Here is a 20,625-nt window from a genome sequence, read left to right as displayed (position 1 = left end):
GTCAAAAGTGACTCAATACATGGCTAAATATATGAAAGATTTGTTTCTTGTTTGCCAATGCAAGGCAAAAAAGAGATTTTTTTTGGGTACAAGGAGAGTTGCACCAGTTGATTTTTTTTAGGTTTGTGTTTTAAATACCATTACTGATTGTCCTCCATGCTTCAAATGTATACTTTTGAACTGAGATTGCTAGTTCATTTCTCTAAATGGTTATTTTTACATGCGCTTGATATGAAAAATGTAATTTATTTGAAAGGTTTTTACACAAATAATCTGTTTTAAAATATATCACACAGAACTTTCTATTGATTTATTCTTTGAAATAAAAATATTTTCCCTGCTTTTTTCAAATTTATTTATTTTTTATTTACCATTTGTGCTGATGATGGACATGACGAACCTGTAACATAAACTAATGAGGGTATTTGGGGTATACACAATCAGCTTGCTTTTTTTTTATTCTAGTTGGTGTAGAACCTAAACATAAATGCAAAGAAAAGACAAGCTTGGAATCCCAAGATACAAAAAAAAGAGATAACTAAGGAACAAACATGAAGAGGAATATTAAAATTTTTGATATTTAATAAAAGAGACCAAAAAGCTCCAAATTATCATGCTTCCATAGAGCAATTTTGTATAATCTGCCACCCATGCTGGCTGAGAATCTTGGATGTTGCAACTTCAACTGTTGGAGGTAAATGGTTGGGGAAGGTTATCTAATAATATAACTTACATGAAATCATATATGTATGAATATATCCAAGTTTATTTTAATCTATTGACTGCCTATTTCCTCTTTAAAGCAGAGGCTTTATGCTTGGTGTCTTTGCCTGTTTTATTTCAGAATTTGTCAGCCTTCCCCAACCTGATGCATTTCAGGGATTGTAAGGCCCACAATTCTCAGAAAGTGGCCAGTGGAAATGTATCTTAACAGATCAGCAGGCTACATTTGAGGTATCTTATATCTAGATTAACATCTCTCAACCCCAGCAACTTTCAGACCTGTGGACTTCAACTCCCAGAATTCTCCAGCCAGCATGCACTAATCTAGACTCATTTTCTGCATCAAGCCACACAATTTGGCAAATTATTAATCTGAATATTAATAAAGTTTAAAGCATCCCTCAGTTTCATGTTACTGTTGCCAAAGTAATTTTTTTTGCCCTTACAATAATAACTTCTAGTGTTGAGTCTGAAACACATTTGTCAACCAGTAAACCCAATGAGTTACTGAGACTTAGCAGTTGCATTAAAGATCATCTCTGCAATATTGTGTGCAAAATTTATTTGGTGCATTGTTAATACACCAAATTGTTAATGACAATTTAGGCTCCCACAGATTTTTATATTATTTAAAGTATCTTGAATTCACCCTACAGATAGCTGATAACTATCTGTAACTTTCTGGAATGCTGTTTTCTTGGCATTTTTTGTAAGCATATGTCCCTTTGGTTTACTTGTTTGAACATTTTTACTGGCTGAAATTGTTCAGTTTATTGGCAATTTGAATGAATACATACAGTAATATTGGAAGGGCTTCCTAAGTAACTGGATAACTGAGCAAATGTGAAAAATATCCACACTTATGTAGAATCATGTGCAAAGGATTGTTATAACCTTTAACAGTTTTTAAGATAAACATGTGCTTATTGCTTTTGTCTGTGCATGGTGCGTGCATTAGAAGTGGAAGGACAGTACAGCTTGAATTGACAAAAATTACATTCAAGACCAACAGCTATTTGACACCAGAAAAAAATACTGATTTGACAAGTGATGGGCGTTTTTATGGATGCAGTGCATTATTTACAGAGATCCATTTCAGTTTGCCAAGTCCTGTTATTTGTAATGTAATTACTCATAATAGATAAGTGCAGTGCACTCTCCTCATCCCCAAACTGTGAAAATCTGGTACAAAATATATTTTCCCAGGGCCTGCCTTCTTACCTACCTTTTCTTTTTTTAAATAAATGGCTTATGTTAAAAAGTTTTTCTATCTGTTGACACAGGCACTCACATTGAATGCATCTTTGTAAGCCTTTTTTCAGGGAGTGAAATAGAAAAAGCAAAAGATGCTTTACTTCCTCCAATACCTTTTTGAATTAGGCTGATCTGAGCTTCAGGTCACATTGACTTTGAGTTACCCTTTCATATATGCTCCTTGGTCAATGCTGAAGGGCCATGAATTAAGGTGCTTAATCCTTAGACTGGCTAAAGTCCACATCACTTTGTCCCCTGCATATGAATGCACTATTCTACAAAAAGAAGTCAAGCTTTCAAAGATTTTATAGGTGTGCATGTTAATGTTAATGTTACACTATATTACAGTAACAAAGGACGAACATTATGTGTTATCATCACAGTTATCGTGCAGCTTGTTACCAGGTGGGTAACAAATCACAGATGTGACGAGGCACAAATTAAGGAGTTTGTTTTTAAAGTGCTAGTGTTTAAAAATACATTCTCTATTCTTCTTGATTCCACCCTTGTCATGACATCAACATAAAGTGCTTTGTAATACCAGCAAAATGAAAGGAAATAGTAGGAATTATAAATCCAAGCTGGTGTAGCTGTTGTGTGTTTTTGTCAGAAATGGCCTGTTTCAAAATAAAATGGAAATGTATTAAGATCATGGCCTTTATTCTCTTGATGTTTTTACCCTCCTTCCTACTGTTAAATCCCAGAAGTGCCTATCTTGATGTATATCACTCCAGATGGCAAGAGATCATTCCTTGGAAATAACTTTTTTTGCATATTTATGTATTTATAACTTGCATATTTTTGCATTCTACATTATTTAAGTGCAAAATGTGGTAGAAATAAACTTGTTGCTTAGTGAACAGGTTGGGTGTAACTCACTTCCCCTCCCCTCTCTGATGTGCAAATAATTCAGGGAGAAGAAATGGAATATCTTTCCAATATTACTTAATTTCTTTTGTGCTGGAATTGTTCTCAAAGCTAATATGGATTCTTGGTTCAGGCTGCCATTTCTGGCTTTTTTTTGTTGTTTTGCTGCTGTTCCTTAGTTTCCCAACTGTTGAGGTTTGGGTGATACCTTCCAAGGATACCCTTCTCCAACACAGAAAAGATTAGATCCACCTGATTTATTTATTTTCAAGAATACATAAAAACATCCATTCATAAAAAAGTATGAAAATCTCTTTTTAAACATCTTACCATATTTAAGTTTGAAAACTATCTTCCTAATCCCAAGTTAAAAACTACATCCCTGATCTCAGATTTTGTATGACTTTTAGCAGAGTCAGTTTTTGTTTTTTTTTACATATAACTTTGAAGGGATATTTTGGATTTAGTACAAGTGGTGCAACTCACCCTGCTGATTTTTTTAAAAATAAAAAAATAGATTTTAATGCATCTAGAAATAGAGAGAGAAATGTTTAAAAGTTTATTTCTCAGTTCACTGCATTTGTGATTTAATAAGCCTACCCTAGCCCTGTTCGTCTTCAGACCTTGTATTCATCAGAGAAAAAGACATGGATGGGGATGTTTGGAATAGTTACCTTTAAGCATAATGTGTTGCGTTTCTGATCACATCTACTATTTGTTCCAGTATTTGACTACAGATGCCTAGATCACTTTAAGATGACAATGCAATTCAGATACTGGTATTGCCATAAAAGAGGTCTACTGTATGTTAAAGGATTGAATGAATGGAAGAATTGGTCACGCTGACTTCTGTAAAGGAAGTTGAAAGGAGATCAATTTATGATTAAGATGTGCACAAACTCCATTTTACTTAATGACTGTAGTGTGGTTGGCTTAAGAATTTGGAGTAGATTCGGAGGAGGTATTATTCTTAATCCCATTTCAAGACATCCTTCTGATTTTTACAAAACAGGTGGCTTGTTCAGTCAAAGGTTCATGCCATGCAGAATCTTTTCTTTGTGTGTCGAGTGTAAAGGCATTCCTGTCAGTTGTTAACCAACATTCTGCAGCACTGATCAGATATTTTTATCATGTTTGTTACTATGTCCTCCTCCTCCACCACCTCCTGGTAATATGTGAACCTCAGGTGAAATATGATTATCTAATTTGATAGTTTCCTGGTTAGCATGGGTTCTTCCAGTGATATTTTCCATGGAATAAAGGCAATTTTGCCCTAAAAACTTGGGTGTAGAGGACAAAACAGCAGTTGCTAAGCGGTCCTTCTCGGTTTTACAAACATTATCTCGTTGCCTTATATAGCCTCTCTGAGAAGTGTTGTATTTGGGGCTAGTATGTCCTGAAGGGGCTTTTGGAGGACTTGAGTCATAGAGCAACTGACCTTCATCATCTGTGTCAGCATCAATAAATTTATGAATGCCAGCATCATGGAAGTTAAGAACAATCGGTGTCTGTTTCTCAGGTGACTTCGTAGGGGTTCTAGCACTTGCAGTCGTATAAACAGAAGTTTCTGGACTCATTAGAGATCGATCAGAATATCCAGAGCTATCTGTGGCAGCACATGTAGCTCCCCTGTTCTTGATGGTATCTGGGTATATTCTTAGGACATTTGAAGCTGCTGGCCCTACAGCATCCTCTTCCATAAAATTAACCTTTAGAGATCTCAGTTTTAGAGGATTAATGAGTTTTATTGAACTTTTGGGGCTATCTATGAAAAAGGTAGAGCAATGGCCAGTTTCCAGATTTGGTTTTATTTCCATGAATTTGGCCCCACTTCCTTCCAATCTATATGGGTCCTGAAGTGGAAGTTTTCCACCTTTGTTGGTTAGTGTAGTCAGTGGGCTATGAGAATATCTCCCAGCTTCAGGAAATTCAGTCATGCAGCTTATATAACTGTCAATGCTTGACATGCTTCTCATGTCAATTATTCCATCTGCCCGAGTAGTCAACAAAGGGACCATTGGGCCAGGAATGGCCTCCATTTCTAGTTCTTCTTTTTGCTTGCTGGGTTGAGCTGTCTCCTTTACATTGAGATTTGGCTGTGACTGAGCTTTTGTCATTTTGTTGTACATGTCTTCGAGTTGCTGAGCATTCAGGTGCTGAGGACTGGAGGAAGACCTAGCTTTTTCAGGGGATTCTTGTTCCTTTGTCTCCAAAGATTTATTGGAGCTAGTTTCAGAGATTGATCTTTTGGCCCATTTCCATTTGCTTGGAGATAAATGATTGTCCTGAACTTTATCTTTTTTGCCTGCATTTTCTCCTTTCTTTTCAACAACTACGTCCATCAATTCTACACTACGTGCAAAAGCATCCTTCATATTCATGGACACAATGCTTCCATTCCTTTTGGCTCTTTCAAGGGCTTCCCTACGCTTAACGGCTTTTTCCTGCCTCTTCTGTTCTTTGTAGAACTCTGAAAAGTTATTTACAATGATTGGGATTGGAAGGGCAATCACTAAGACTCCAGCAATACAGCATAACCCACCAACAATCTTACCTAAAAGAGTCTTAGGGTAGATGTCTCCATAACCAACAGTTGTCATAGTTATTGTTGCCCACCAGAATGACGCTGGTATGCTCTTGAATTTTGTGTCATCCTCATCTTTTTCTGCAAAAAATACTAAGCTTGAAAAGATCATAATGCCCATCGCCAAAAACAAAATAAGTAATCCAAGTTCATTGTAACTTCTCCTCAATGTAAATCCCAGAGATTGCAAACCAGTTGAATGCCTGGCCAGCTTTAGAATACGGAGTATCCGCATGATACGAAATATCTGGACTACCCTCCGGACGTTTTGGAACTGAAGTACACTTTTGTTGGATTCTGTGAGGAAGATGGTGACATAATAGGGCAAGATTGCTAACAAGTCAATGGCATTCAGTGGTCCTTTGAAAAATTTCCATTTCTTAGGAGAGGAGAGGAAACGCAAGAGATATTCCATTGTAAACCATGCGATGCACACTGCCTCTACGTGGGCTAGCTGAGGGTTATCTGTAGGATTTCCATACTCATCTGTGTCCTGAAGCTCAGGCAGAGTGTTTAGAGACAAGGCAATTGTAGAGAGCACAATGAACATGATGGAAATAATGGCCAAAATCTGCAAAAAAAGAAAGAAAGAAAGAAAGAAAGAAAGAAAGAAAGAAAGAAAGAAAGAAAGAAAGAAAGAAGAAGAAGAAGAAGAAGAAAGGAGTCAGTACCACAAAGAAATTACATAGTAATAGTATTCTTTTGGTTTATATATTGTTTTTTCTTGGATATTGGTTATTAGCCATCCATTACGTATTTAAGGACAGCCACATGAATTTCTAAATAAATAAACAAATAAAACTGAAATAGGGTTGTACTGATTTTTCTCTTTCAGCTTCATAGTTCTTGATTCCCAAATTATCTTCCATCTAAGTATCAATCATGCCTCATCTTGCCTAGTTTTTGAGATGAAAAAAGGTTAACTGCCTGTTGACTAAGCAGTTTACTTTAAATTTACTTTAAAAGGCATTGCAGCATATTTTCACAACATTAAAGTCTAAAATGTACTTTTTCTTATGACAAGCCAAGTCTGCTTCAAAGGTGAATGGTATGCATGATACCAAAGTCTTCTTGTACAGTCACTGCATATGTTTCTCTCCAGGGGTTTATATTACACTCAAATGGCTTACATCCTTCAAAAATACTAGCAACACATAATAAAACTGTAATGTGTAATGTAAAATATCAGCCACCTAATAAAACAGCAATACAAAATAATATACAAGACACAATCAAAGCCCAGCACATCATATATCATCTGCTTGATCAGATAAAAGCTGGATGGAACAATTTTTCTTGAAATTAAGCAAGAGTGAAATAGGACAACTTATTTTATAATATGGGTGTGGCTACCAGGACCATCCTTTCCCTTGTCCAGAATAAGTAGGCATTATGAATACTATCATATTGTAAATAATATTGTCTTTTATCCTTAGGCTTTTCCCATCTCTAAATTGGGAGGAGTTTTTTATAAGTTCTAATTATAAGATATGGCAGGAAAACTAATCATCAGGAAGTGAAAATGGCTGCAGAAATTTCCTTGGGAAGAGTGAGTCTCTTCCCTATTACTTGTCCAGCCAATGTTCACTCTTTTTAAAACTCTGAAACAGGATTTACAATTTGCAGCTTCTGTTAGATAATGAGATTGGGAATGTGTGTATGTGTCTGTGCTTGTGAGTTTCAATGTGATAAAAAAATATACTTATGTTTGTGAGAGTTCAAACATACAGTAAGCAGATTGAGAAAATGGGCTCATTATTTATTTATTTAAATGTATTATCACTCCCCGGTTCAGTAGACCCTGGGCAGCTTTCAGTAAATGGGCTTTCTTATTTTTAGAGACAATTTAAATTAATTATTATGAATGCAATTAATAATAATATTTTGGCATTGCCCTGCCCCCTTTTTGGAGTGCATCTGCTAGCATCTATACACTTGGATGTATACATGTATTTCACATATATATTTATTAGCAGGAGGTCTGGTTTCAGATGCAGTTTCAAAGTCTAGGTTGACAAGATGGGATGCTTGGTCATTGCATAGGATTTGTGTTTATCTTTTTTCCCCCCCCCCGTCTACTTTCTCTTCTTAGAGGCAAATAATTTTAAATTCAGCCTGTCTTCTGTAGACTAAATATAGTTAAGTATCAACAGAAGCCTCTTAAATGATCAAACACTGAAGGCACTAAATCCATGATAATATTAAAGAGGATGATTTAAAGCATTTCAGGTTTTTGCCTTTACACTGATTCAGTAGCACTGTTGATATTATTAAAGTAACACTGTATTGTCAAAATAACTCTTATTACATGTGTGAAACAACGTTTAGGAACTTTTCCTATTATGCTGTTGTTGACCACATTTTCTTATGCTTCATCTGCCCAAATGCAGCATGGATTCTGTAGTTTAACCTCAAGATAATTTTCTAGTCCATTGCAAAAAATAAAATAAAATTGGCTCTTATCAGCACTTCTGTCTTGGAGTATAATATGTAGACAAGCAGATTCTGGGAACACAAAGTAACAGCTGGTTTCAGGAAAACTCTATATTTAATTACTTAAGCCTTGTAAATCAAGATGTCTCACATTTAATTTTGGGACTATGGGACAATCAGTGTTAAAGAGATCAGGGGTACTAAACATATTTCTAAGTAAAGGCTATTGATTGTATGAATCAAACACATATTTCTTCTAAATTTTTCCATTACAAGCATCTTTTCATCGTATTTCACAAACTGCTATTAAGCCAGGTCAGCATTATCATTAAGCACAGGAAAATGAATATCCCTATCAATCGTTCTTCCTATGGGTATTACAACAGAACATCAAATTGATTCCAACTTTTTTACTGATAAACTCAAGATGGCATACATAGTGCTCCTTCTCCAATTTCTTCCTATTTTATTTTATTTTTTCATTTTATTTTAATGCCATTTATATCCTGCCCTTCTCCGAAGACTCAGGGCGGCTTACAAGCTCAGCAGTAGCCTTCATTCTATGTAAATGTATTATCACTCCCCGGTTCAGTAGACCCTGGGCAGCTTATTAGGGCTTTATTTATTAGGGCTTTTGGGCCCCCCCAAGCAGCATTATTACAAAGTCAGCTTATTGCCCCCAACAATCTGGGTCCTCATTTTACCTACCTCAGAAGGATGGAAGGCTGAGTCAACCTTGAGCCTGGTGGGACGCGAACCTGCACTAATTGCAGGCAGCTGGTGTTACTTAAGTAGGCATTAGCCCACTGCTCCACCAAGGCTCCTATAACAATCATGCTAGTAGGTTGGGCTGAGAGAAAGTGAGTGACCCAAGTGATCTTCTGTGAGTGAAAGTGACAAAATCTGGGTCTTTTCAGTGTTGGTGCAACACTTTAGCCATTACATCTATTATATGTTTACTGCCAATGGGGAAAATTACCAATAGGATATTCTGTCAAGTATACTGAAATAAGTTGACCTGGAATTAGTTGTGTCCATAACAAGAGACAATAATGTCACATAAAGCATCATACATTGCTGGAACTATGTACTCGTGTCCTGCTGGGTGATGTAAATATAAATTAAGACATTAACATAATCAAACAACCATATCATTTGCTCCCCTTGTCCCCAAATGCCTAGGTTTTAAATAATTATGTGTCTTTGTATGGATAGAAGCTTTTCTTCAATTGAGAGTTTACAGCAGCAGTGGCCAAACGCATGGCAATACCAATTTTACTCCCTGCTCATACAATACAAGCACTTTCTCTCATCCCTGCTCCATAATTTAAGTTTTCCTATTTCCTTGAGACATCTTTCCTCTTAAACAGCCCCCACACGATGACATGAAAGCTTCATTGCACTTCTGTTCCCTTTTGAAATACTGTGATCACAGAATCAAACCAGACTATTGGTTATTGTGTCAACCAATGATTCAATTGAACTCCTTCAAAATATGCATATTCCCACCTATGAAGATTCCCTGCAAACGTAAGGACAGTATAGTGCCACAGCAGGGGTGATGATTTAAAACACAAATGAAGAGGTATTATTTGTTGCTCTGTTGGGATCTGTTTTTACTTACTCTCACTTCCTGTCTAAGTTCCAGGCCTCAGGAACTTCTCAGAGATGGTATGTTGTGAAGAAGATTCAATTGCTCATAGCAAGGCTGCATGTGGCAAAGTGATTCATAGCAAGAGGTTCTGTTGCTTTTGTAATCATAACACCAAAAGGTAGCACTTCTAAGGGACTGCTTTGGTACTGTACATAAGGTATTTCCCCATCTCTTTCATTACAAAATGTTAAGTACAAAATGTAGTGTTTGGTGATTTTCAGTTTGGTTCAATCAGCCAGATGCCAAGAGATCATGTATTAGAATTTTCTCAAAGGGATTGTAATGTAAAATGAAATCAAGAGAAGATTTAATAAAAGAAGGATACATTTGTCAATAGTTCGCTTATATGCAATTAATGAAAAGGTTTAAAATGAATAAACTATTTTACCATTTTAAATAAAATAAGACCAAGTTTGAAATAGAATTATATACTAATGATGAACAAGTTACTGCTAAAATGTTGTTGCTGAAAATGAAAGAATGTATGACAAAATGGGCTAAAAGATTTGGCTATAATATCCCAATAGGAAAATATATGGTTGAAATGATTGAAATTTACATTATGTTCTACTCTAAGTATTTTTATAAAATGATGTGTCATAGAATCATAAGGCTGGAAGGGACCTTGGAGGTCTTCCAGTCCAAATATTGTTGGTATTTGTCACCAGAGAAATTGTCCAGAAGGCATTTCAGATCTTTGCTGGAAATGCGAACAATATGAAGGGACGTTTTGTCATGCTTGGTGGACATGTAAAAAAGCTTAAAAATGGATAGAAATCCACACACTAATTCATACGTTTTAAACGTGAAAATACAATTGAAACCAGACTTTTATTTTGGGACTAATAAACAGACCACTAGAAAAAAATCATCAAATGTTTTTCTTATATATGATAACTGCATTAACACTATTATATGCTGAAAAGTGAAAAGTTTCAATGCTTCACAGTTGAAGGAATGGCTGGTGAAGAGGATGGAACTTGAGAGGGCTAAATTAATTTCTTTGATTAGAGGGGGGAAAAAAAGCAATAGCTACATTTATGGCTGATTGGAAAACCTATATAGATTTTTTGTATAAAACATAAAAATGTACTTAAGATTTGTGGTTTAACGATTAGAAAAAAATGAATAAAAAAGAGGGAGCTTTCTTTTGTAATTATACAGTAAGAGATAATTTTGCAAGTATACTAATATTTGCTTCAAATGAAATCAGAAGCTTCTTCATTCTATTCCTCTTTATTTTTTCTTTCTGTCCATTTGCCTGTTTCTTTATTGCTTTTACTCTTTCTGTTAGCTTTTATGTTCTTTGTAAAACTTTCAATAAAAATTATTTTAAAAATTGTTACTATTTTTAAGCCAGACTTCCAAATGGAAGATGCCTTAAAATAGAAGATTCATCTGACAGCCGTTCAAATAGGGAACACTTTTAAAGAGAAAATTGTCCTTTGTAAAATGCAACACTGACTTCACTATTACTTCTTTTTTTCAACATGGAAAATACTTCAGAACTATCTTCAACCCATTAGTTCAACTTCTGATCCTACTTTCAGACAGCAGTTGAGTAAAACTCTGATGTTTATAGCTTTTGAAACTGTTATCTTGTCCACAGTACATTCATCACTGATTTTCAGAAGTCTTGTGTTCCAAATCCTTACTACCTTTGTTGCATTTTCCAATACCCTATACCAGGGGTGTCAAACTCAATTTCATTGAGGGCCGCTTCAGCATTGCGGTTGCCCTCAGGGGGCGGGGTGGGTATGACCAGGGTGGGCGTGGCCTACTTGGTGGGCGTGGCTAAAGTGCATATGGCCTACTGGGTGGGCGTGGCCAGCTCTACCTCGTTCGCATCAAGGGTGCCTATGGGGGCCTGGGCAGGAGTGGGACAGATCTGGGGGTCTCTGGCAGAAGGAGGGTCTCTGGGCCAGGGCCAAGGCAGTGGGGGCCACATGAAACCACTTCGCGGGCCGCATCCGGCCCCCGGGCCTTGTGTTTGACATGTCTGCCCTATACCCTTCCCTGTTTATACATACTTTTCCCAAGAACATTGCATAATTCTAAGCCCAGAACTCAAAAGGATGTTGAACTAAGATGTATGCTTTAGATAAAATACGTCTACTATATCATCTTAAGTGGTTCCAGGACATTTAAGTCAGAGAATAACTTTACAGATGAATTTATTTAGAACTAGGTTTTTATACATTTTGAGGGTTAAAAATGTGCAATAAGCTTGTTTTTGTAACAACATAACATTGATTTCAGGACCAGATACTCTAGACTATGGTGTTTCTTCTGAATTAGCCTCAATGTTTGGGGTATATTTAGCAAAAGTTAAACGGCCAAGTGATATGTATTTTAATAAGAGAATTAAGTACATACAGTATTTAATGTTCTTTCCTTGAGATCAGTTGTGAGAGCTACTTAATTTAGTTAACTCATTAGGTTTGTCATATTTTGAAGAGTATATTTTCAATCACTCAGCAAGGAGAAGAAAGAAGGTAGAGACTGATTTGAAGAGACTAAAATGTGCTAGGTAGCATGTGTACAAGGCAGGAACCTTCAAATACTGTATATGCTATCTTGAGCTCCTGATTTAAACCATCTGTCTGTCTGTCTTTCTACTATCTATCTATCTATCTATCTATCTATCTATCTATCTATCTATCTATCATCTATCTATCCATTATCTAATCTATATCTGTCTGTCTGTCTCTCTCTCGCTAAATAAACAGAATACAAATAGCATCTGTCAAAACATTTAGAAGTGGATGACTATGTGGTCTTTCGTGGGGGCTCTCTAATATCATTGCATGATAGGATTGGTTTATCAGCAGTGGTATAAGTATTGTAATCTGTGGCAATCACCCCTGTATCCCTTTATAGTATTGCTCTAGGACAGGAGTAGGCAATCTTGGCTCTTTTATGACTCATGGACTTCAACTCCCAGAATTCCTGAGCCAGCCATGCTGAGGGAAAAGGGAGAGGTTTCCAAGCTGAGCCATAATTTAATATCTAAATTATGAAATATCCTAATTATTAAAGTAGTGTGGAATCTTCACTTTTTAAAATCCTACAAAGGAGTGCAGTCAGTGACAATCAGTATATGATAAAACAACTAAAAATACCAAAAATATAGTCTCATATGAGAAGACTGTAATCAAACAGGATTCCTGCTACCATTATTTATTCACTAAGAAATTCAGAATGTAGTTCAGATCTTACAAATTCTCGTTCTCTTTTTTTTCTCCAGCGTTACGTGTGTATGATCTTAGCTTGCACAGAAAAGGGTAAAGCAGCTTTAACTGCACTTGTGAAATACTAACCAAAGACTGGTATTGTCCTTACCATTACCAAGGAATGCTACATATTGTACAATTACTATCATAGGCAATTACGTCTAACCATGATGATGCAAACATGATGAAGTGCTGTCACAACAAAGCTTTGCCAATTTGTAGTTGGGTGACAACATCACAAACAAGCATAAAAAATACAATGTAGTCTGCTGCCCTGCCTTTTCCTCTTTTGTTTCCCTGCATAGAGAGGGCTGAATACAACTAAATGATTTTTTCCACAGATACAATAGGACCCTGGATACATTTCTGACCTTTCTGAATCTTAATTTCAAAGTGAAATTATTAATTAATTAAATTATTATTCTCTCTAAAAATGTTAATTTATAGAAACTGACTTATCACAGGATCAAGCGGTGGTACAACTTAAAGCGATAAATAAAATTGGGCCTATTGCTGTTCTACTGTTGTTATGACAACCTCCCAAACTCATCTAACCTGTACCACATTTAATGCTTGTTCATTACATATTAATTTCACTGGTTCCAAAATCACAAGCAGGAAATAATTCTGAAATGACTGTATGCATCTGATTTAAAAAGTGCTCTGACTTTGTGAGATAATAAAAACTAAGCTGGTCTTTCTTTTTCCCAGACAGCTATGTAAGAGGGAACACAAAGTTTTTCAACTCTTGCTCCATTCCCAAATAATCCCCTACTACAACATAATATTTTGCTTCATTGCACTTTGATGTTGTATGGCAATTATCAGTGAAAGAGGCAAGATGAATGAATAAGCAGAGAAACAACAATGGTAAACAAACTCTCTTGTAGCCAGAAGTAAGCTTGACAACAAGGGAATCTTCAAAACTGTCAGTTTTCATATGTCTCCTATGCCAAATTGCAAAACCTTCTTAACAAGCACAACAACATGCCAGCAGGGGTCTCTTTGTGACTGAGTGGCAACAAAACCTATGCTTTACTGCACTGCAGTCAACATCATTATCCCTGCCATTCACTCACAAAAGGGCAGAATATGCACACACTCTCTCTCCTTCCATTATTGTTAAATGCAACCCCTTTCAGATATCAACAGGATTATAACCAAGGCTAAATGCCACTGGAAAGATTCTAGAAAGTCTAAACATTAAATCAAATGTTGCCGTTAGGATATTGGTAGCTTTCCAGTCTAGTAACAGGCACACTGTGTTTTGATTTTCATGCTGCTTCTTCTCTGTTTTTATTTTGCTGACATCCTGCCAGATGATGAATTTGGAGACATCAGACCTTTTGCCCATCCTGGATAATGAAGACATTATCCAATTTTAAATTTTGTAAACTTACAAATTTTGAGAGGAGCAGTTTCACAAATCCAATCAATCGATCAATCAATCAATCAATCATACTTCACAGAACCATAGAGTGGGAAGATACCTAAGAAGCATCAAATCACTGCAGGATTCACACTATCCCCAGTAATAGATGATTATCCATTCTGTTTGAAAACCTCTAGTGAAGGGAAAGAAATGACTTCATGCAGTAACCTGTAAATAACCTGTAACCTGTAATAGTTTTTATTGTCAAGATGTTCTTCCTAAGGTCTAATCTGTGCTATATTCTTCATCGCATTGTACTTCTAGTTTTACCTGGTGAGCATGTGAGGATAAATCTGAACTCTCAACAATGTGACTGCCCTTCAGATATCTGAAGACAGCTATTGTGTCTGTCTCAACCTTCTCTTCTAAGATTTAGGTCAAGGGTCTTCAAACTTGGCCCTTTTATGACTTGTGGACTTCAACTCCCAGAATGCTAGCTGGCTGAGGAATTCTGGGAGTTGAAGTCCACAAATCATAAAAGGGCCAAGTTTCAAGACCCCTGGCTTAAGTCTTTTAACCATTCCTTGTAGAACCTGTTTTCCAGTCCTTTTACCATCTTGATAGGTCTTCACTGGACTTGCTCCATTTTATCAATGTCATTTTTTTAAGGTGTGCAGAAATGTTTGCAGTACTCCCAGTGAGATCTGGTGAAGGTAGATTAAAGTAGGATACAGTGTTTCCCCGAAAATAAGACTTGCCTTATATTAATTTTTGCTCCAAAAGACACATTAGGCTCTATTTTCCAGTTAGGGCTTATGTTCAGGGAAATACGATAAAATACATCTGTCTGGTTGACGATCTTAACCGGAACTTACCGTAATTTGCAGGTGGGGCTTATATTACGAGCATCCTGAAAAACCATGCTAGGGCTTATTTTCCAGTTGGGTCTTATTTGGGGGGGAAACACAGTAATTACAGTACTTCCAGTGATCTGGACTTTATTCCTCAAGATTCTCCTAAAAATGTTTGCTTCCTTTCCTCATTAAAAAAAACAGATATTACAAATTGAATAAAGAAAGAACTTTATTTGGAGGAAGACATGAATCTCCTCTGTTGGAGACAATTTACAAGTTACCATTATAAAAGCAAAATTTCCAGTTTTCTATAAAACAAAGGAATACAAGAATTCTATAGACACAAGTTTTTGGAATATTAATGTTTTAATTTCTTAAACAGAGAAAAAATAAATAAGCGTAATGATCATTCACTGGCAACAGCAGTAGCTGCTGATAAAAGGACATTTTTTTTGCAAAACTGTTCAAATTATGAAAGGCTGGAGCAGAAGAAAATAATTTCCGCTGAAATCCTTCATCAATCTTCTCCAACTCCCAACTCCTAGTGGGGCAGCGCTAGTTCTGGTGGGACGCTCAGGGACAGGGCAGTGCTAGCGCCGGCGGGATGCTTGGGACGGCACTAGTGCTGGTGGGACACTCGGGGTAGGGTTAGGGTGTGGACGTGCACTGGCCATGCCTTCTCATGGCCCAGTGGCCAAGCAGCCACGGCCCTGTAGTGGGCTGTGACCCACAGGTTAGGGACCCCTGGATTAGACTAATCAATTCTACTAAGATGAGATCATAGAAAACAAGCAAACCACCAATAAGATAACGAGAAGCAGAGGTTCACATCAGATCTCTGTTTCCTCCAAGCAATTACTGTTGTCAACAGGGTAATTTTTCTTCTGAAAATACAATGCAAACATACTAAAATGAAAAACAATAGTTGAAGGCCATGCATGTTTATTAGCAGAAAATGGGTCTAGAAAAGCAAATCAGCTAATTGGCATGCAAATGAAATGGTGTTGTTTGCTAAGAACGCATATTTATTTTACAGCTATTGCAAAACTCATGTTCATGATCTTCCCATACCATCTCTTGCTTATGAACATTCATGAAATATGTGTTTCCCTTCACACTGTAAGTACAATGTATGTATGTTCAATGTGCATCATTCTATGAAGTTCATAATGTGATGTTCCACTTGCTATGCAAACATTCAGCATAAAATATCTGTAAACAGCCATTATCAGTTGCTTTGGGATAGGCATTTTTGTAGACATACATTAGCAAATGAGTAGTGCCAGTGATATAGCCCATTTCATATTTATATCTACAAGTGCATGAGAGAATCACATTCACATACACAATGTGTGCCTTAAGCTATTTTTAAGTTTCCATGCCATCCATGTACAAAACATTTTTGATGATAAACTAGGCATCTATAATATGGGGAAAATGAGCCAATTTGCCTGGATTGTCCTTTTTAATAATTATGAGGTTGTTCAGTGCAGAAAAACTTGGTTCAGGGGAAACCAACATTAGCTGAATTCTAGCAGTCACTATGATCCAGTGCTGGCAGTTTAAAAATAATTAGTATTCCAGGCATATTAGCTGCTATGGTATTTGTGACAATGATGATACAGAGGAAACTCTGTAATTCTAATTCAGTATCCTCCAGATGTGGTGGGCTACAGTTGTAAGAAACATTGGCCATCATAGCTTTTCATTTGCCACATTCATCGATTCACTTGATTTATATTTTTAAAAACATCTAAAACAATACATGGGACATAATCATTAAAACATAACGTACTAAAGAGCATTAAAAGAATAATGGATCCTGCACTGCGAATTGCTCCAGCTCCATGTCCCTTATTGAAAGAATAGAGTCCTCATGGTTTTTCTAAACATAAATAACATTGGGGATCACTTGATCTCTGGAAGGAGATGCTTCCACAAGGGTGGGGCAGCTATGCAGAAGCTGTCTCTGGGCTCCTACCCTCTCAGCTTCTTTAAGAGAGGTGATCCTCAGCATTGCTTCCTGGATTGCTCAGGCCAGTTCTATATGAAGAACACAATCCATAGATAAGCCAGACCAAGCCATATAAGGCTTTATATAGCATTGTCAATATTCTGAATTGGAATCAGAAAACTTGTTGGTAACCAATGCTGGACATATACTGTAGCATCAGCTTATTATAGCTTAAAGTGCTTCTCACCAGCTAATATGTAGTCCTCTATATTCTGGGACATGCTGTCCTATTGGAAAAGGCTGCAGCTGAGTGCAGTACATTTTGTTAGTAACTGTTATTACAGGAGTTTTATCACTCCTAGCAATATTAGTCAAACTGGAGTCATGGTATGATCTAGGTCAGACATGTCAAACACAAGGCCCGGGGGCCATATCTGGCCCGCGAAGTGGTTTCATGTGGCCCGTGAAGCCATCCTGGAAACAGTGAGGGAACAGCCCCCACTGCCTTGGCCCTGGCCCAGAGACCCTCCTCCTGCCAGAGACCCTCAGATCTGTCCCACTCCTGCCCTGGCCCTCATAGGCACCCTTGATGCGAATGATGTAGAGCTGGCCACGCCCACCCAGCAGGCCATACGCACTCTAGCCACGCCCACCCAGTAGGCCACGCCCACCCTGGCCATACCCACCCGGCCCCCTGAGGGCAACCGCAATGCTGATGCGGCCCTCAATGAAATTGAGTTTGACACCCCTGATCTAGGTTAACACTATTTGGTTGCACCCCTGGTTGCACTATTTGGTTTACTACTGTTGCCTTCTGAAATATTTGCTCAACTTTGCAGTCTAGTCTAGAATCGTAAGACTTCCAGTGGTCTCCATCCAGGTCTGATCGACTAGCTATGAAATCCAGAAAAGCCAGCCCCAATTTTTCTTAGTGTAATGTAGGAAGTCAATGTGCAGCATAGTGCGTTAATTAATAAATTAAAAGCATACTGGGTTAAATTAGTGAATTATGAACTATCAAGTCTTACTAAGAACTGTGTGGTATATATCCAAAGTTGCATGCTCTTTGTTTAGCTGTGTATCAAGTAACAGCTTGATATGGGAATTAGACTAGGAGCTGCTTCCCACATACATCGGCATCACTTGGTTTCTCGTAGTTTGATAACCTTGTTTTAATAACTTCCTTTCTTAAAGCATGCCCTGAAAATAATACCATTAGAGGTGATAAAGATTTGTGTGTTGTTCTTTCACTCATGCATCAAATGCGAGGCAGAAAGATGAGTAAACGTTGTCCCTAAAGACTGGTAAATGGACTATTCAATTTGAACCCATGTGAATTTTACAAGTAGCTTGTTTTTCAAAAGGGTGATCTTAATTATTGTGCTGCTCTTTTTCTGCTTATAGTAAGAGTTTCAAATCATCTAAATCTAAAGAAGAAATCTAAAGATGGGGGCACATACTGCCAGAACCAGCATTTTTGGTTAAATTATATACCCTTGAAAATCATAGTGTGCAAAAAGGAAATACTGAAAACTGGTGCGTCTTAATTACAGCATTGCCAGGGGGCGATACAGTAATAGTACTGTAGGGTGCTCAAAAGTCTGAATTTTAAGGTCAGCATTAGATCATGCACACTTGGAATCCTTTTGAAATTTGCCTGTTTGTTTAGATTTATTTTGGGCATTTGGAGATAGGCAGAACCCAATTTTGATATCCCTCAGCCTTTCACAAAAATTGGGAACCTTCCATGAATTGTGCAGAGATACGTATTGTATTCTAGCTGCTTTGTCTTCTTCCATTTTGAATACCTTTCAATTCCTAGTAGCTTGTGCTAAGACCAAAGAAATGAAAATGAATACTATTTCAAAAAAGTCTGTGTGTCTCATTACAAATTCTGCCGCCAAGTTAGTAGTTCAAAAGTGTGCAAATGCGAGTAGAACAATAGGTACCATTTCAGTGGGAAAGTAACAGTGCTCCGTAATGTCATGCTAGTCACATGACTACAGAAATGTCTTTGGACAGCATTGGAGATGAGCACTGCCCCCGTATAGTCAGCAATAACTAGTGGAGTAAAATCAGTAGAGACTCCTTTACCTTATCTCATTACAAACTGGTGCAGGTATTATGGTGGTATTAACTATCATGCCTTCCTCCGGGAATTCCAGGTTGTACATTTATTTATAGCACCCTTTCTCAGCCCTCCAGATCCCTTGGGACTGCAACTTCCCAATTCCCAGAATGTTCACAGGAGTTGCGATTGAAACATTTTAGGGTAGGAAACAAGATTGGTGGAATAATAATAATAATAATAATAATAATAATAATAATAATAATAATAATAATAATAATAATAATAATAATAATAATAATAAAAGTTGGAAGGGACCTTGAAGGTCATCTAGCCCAACCCCCTCCTCAGGCAGGAAGCCCTATACCATTTCGGACAAATGGCTGTCCAGTCTTTTCTTAAAAGCTCCCAGTGTTTGAGCATTCACCGCTTCTGGAGGCAGGTTGTTCCACTGGTTAATTGTTCTAATTGTCAGGAAGTTTCTCCTTAGTTCTAGGTTGCTTCTCTCCTTGATTAGCTTCCATCCATTGCTTCTTGTCCTGCCCTCAGGTGCTTTGGAGAATAGCTTGACTCCTTCTTCTTTGTGGCAGCCCCTGAGATATTGGAACACTGCTATCATGTCACCCCTCACCCTTCTCTTCATTAAACTACACATACCCAATTCCAGCAACCGTTCCTTATATGTTTTAGCCTCCAGACCTCTAATCATCTTTGTTGCTCTTCTCTGCACTTCTTCTAGAGTCTCAACATCTTTTTTACATCGTGTTGACCAAAACTGGATGCAGTATTCCAAGTGTGGCCTACCAAGGCATTGTAAAGTGGTATTAACACTTCATGTGATCTTGATTCTATCCCTCTGTTAATGCAGCCTAGCACTGTGTTGGCTTTTTTGGCACTATTTCACCCGTACATTTCTTAGGGTTCCCTGTGAGAGGAGCAGCTCGTTTAACAGCAGTTTTCTGGTTTATCTGTAGATGCTTAATGTTATTTTTATTGACTTCATTATATCACAGTGTGTAATTATATTACATTGTATAGTATATTAAATTGATTACAATGAAGTATGTCTCTAAATTACCTAGAATTAAACTTTGGAGAGAAAAAGAATCAGGAAACAGTGCTCAGCTGGTTTTCACTTTATTGCTTTTAATTAACCTGAGATCTGGGATAACGATAATATAAATATGAATTCTAGGATTTATTCCTTGTATATGCCTGATTTAATCTCAAGAGCTAAGAAAAGATAACCTGATTAAAAAGAAAGCCTAACTTGCAAAATAAATATTTTTCAGATTCCAGGGGCGGAGAGGGAACAATTAAGTAAAACTGAAAAGGGTATGTTTGTGTGTATACTTAATAGATTATAACCCCAGGCACACTGTCTTCCCATGGGCCCATAATTTTTCTCTTGGGTCCTCCAAATCCTCCAATATGAAAGACTATTCTCCACCTGACCGTCCTCCTGTTTCAAATGGATTTATTTGGAGTCCTATGTTGCTGTAATACTTGACCTCAAGATGAAAAAGAGGAAAAAAAGCAGAAACCTCTAGTGTTTTCAGTAGATTCCATTTCAAGCTTCTTCAGTTTGATGACCCTTCATTATGATTAGGCAGGTGGAGACATGCAGCC

The 20,625-nt window shown here is 37.2% G+C and overlaps 1 protein-coding gene across 1 annotated transcript in view; it reads right to left on the bottom strand.

The window, feature by feature from the left end:
* Positions 1-3,959: 3,959 nt before the first annotated feature.
* Positions 3,960-20,625, bottom strand: part of KCNB1 (potassium voltage-gated channel subfamily B member 1) — a gene marked incomplete at both ends in the record, with an annotated part of 159,393 nt that continues 142,727 nt past the window's right edge. The window contains one exon of the mRNA XM_083359722.1: positions 3,960-5,999. Coding sequence (XP_083215848.1) covers positions 3,960-5,999 — 2,040 coding nt within the window. The remainder of the gene's footprint in view (positions 6,000-20,625) is intronic.

Source organism: Vipera ursinii (assembly GCF_947247035.1).
Source record: "Vipera ursinii genome assembly, chromosome: 3".
NCBI classification, from domain to species: Eukaryota; Metazoa; Chordata; class Lepidosauria; order Squamata; family Viperidae; genus Vipera; species Vipera ursinii.
This window is presented reverse-complemented; position numbering and strand designations above follow the sequence as displayed.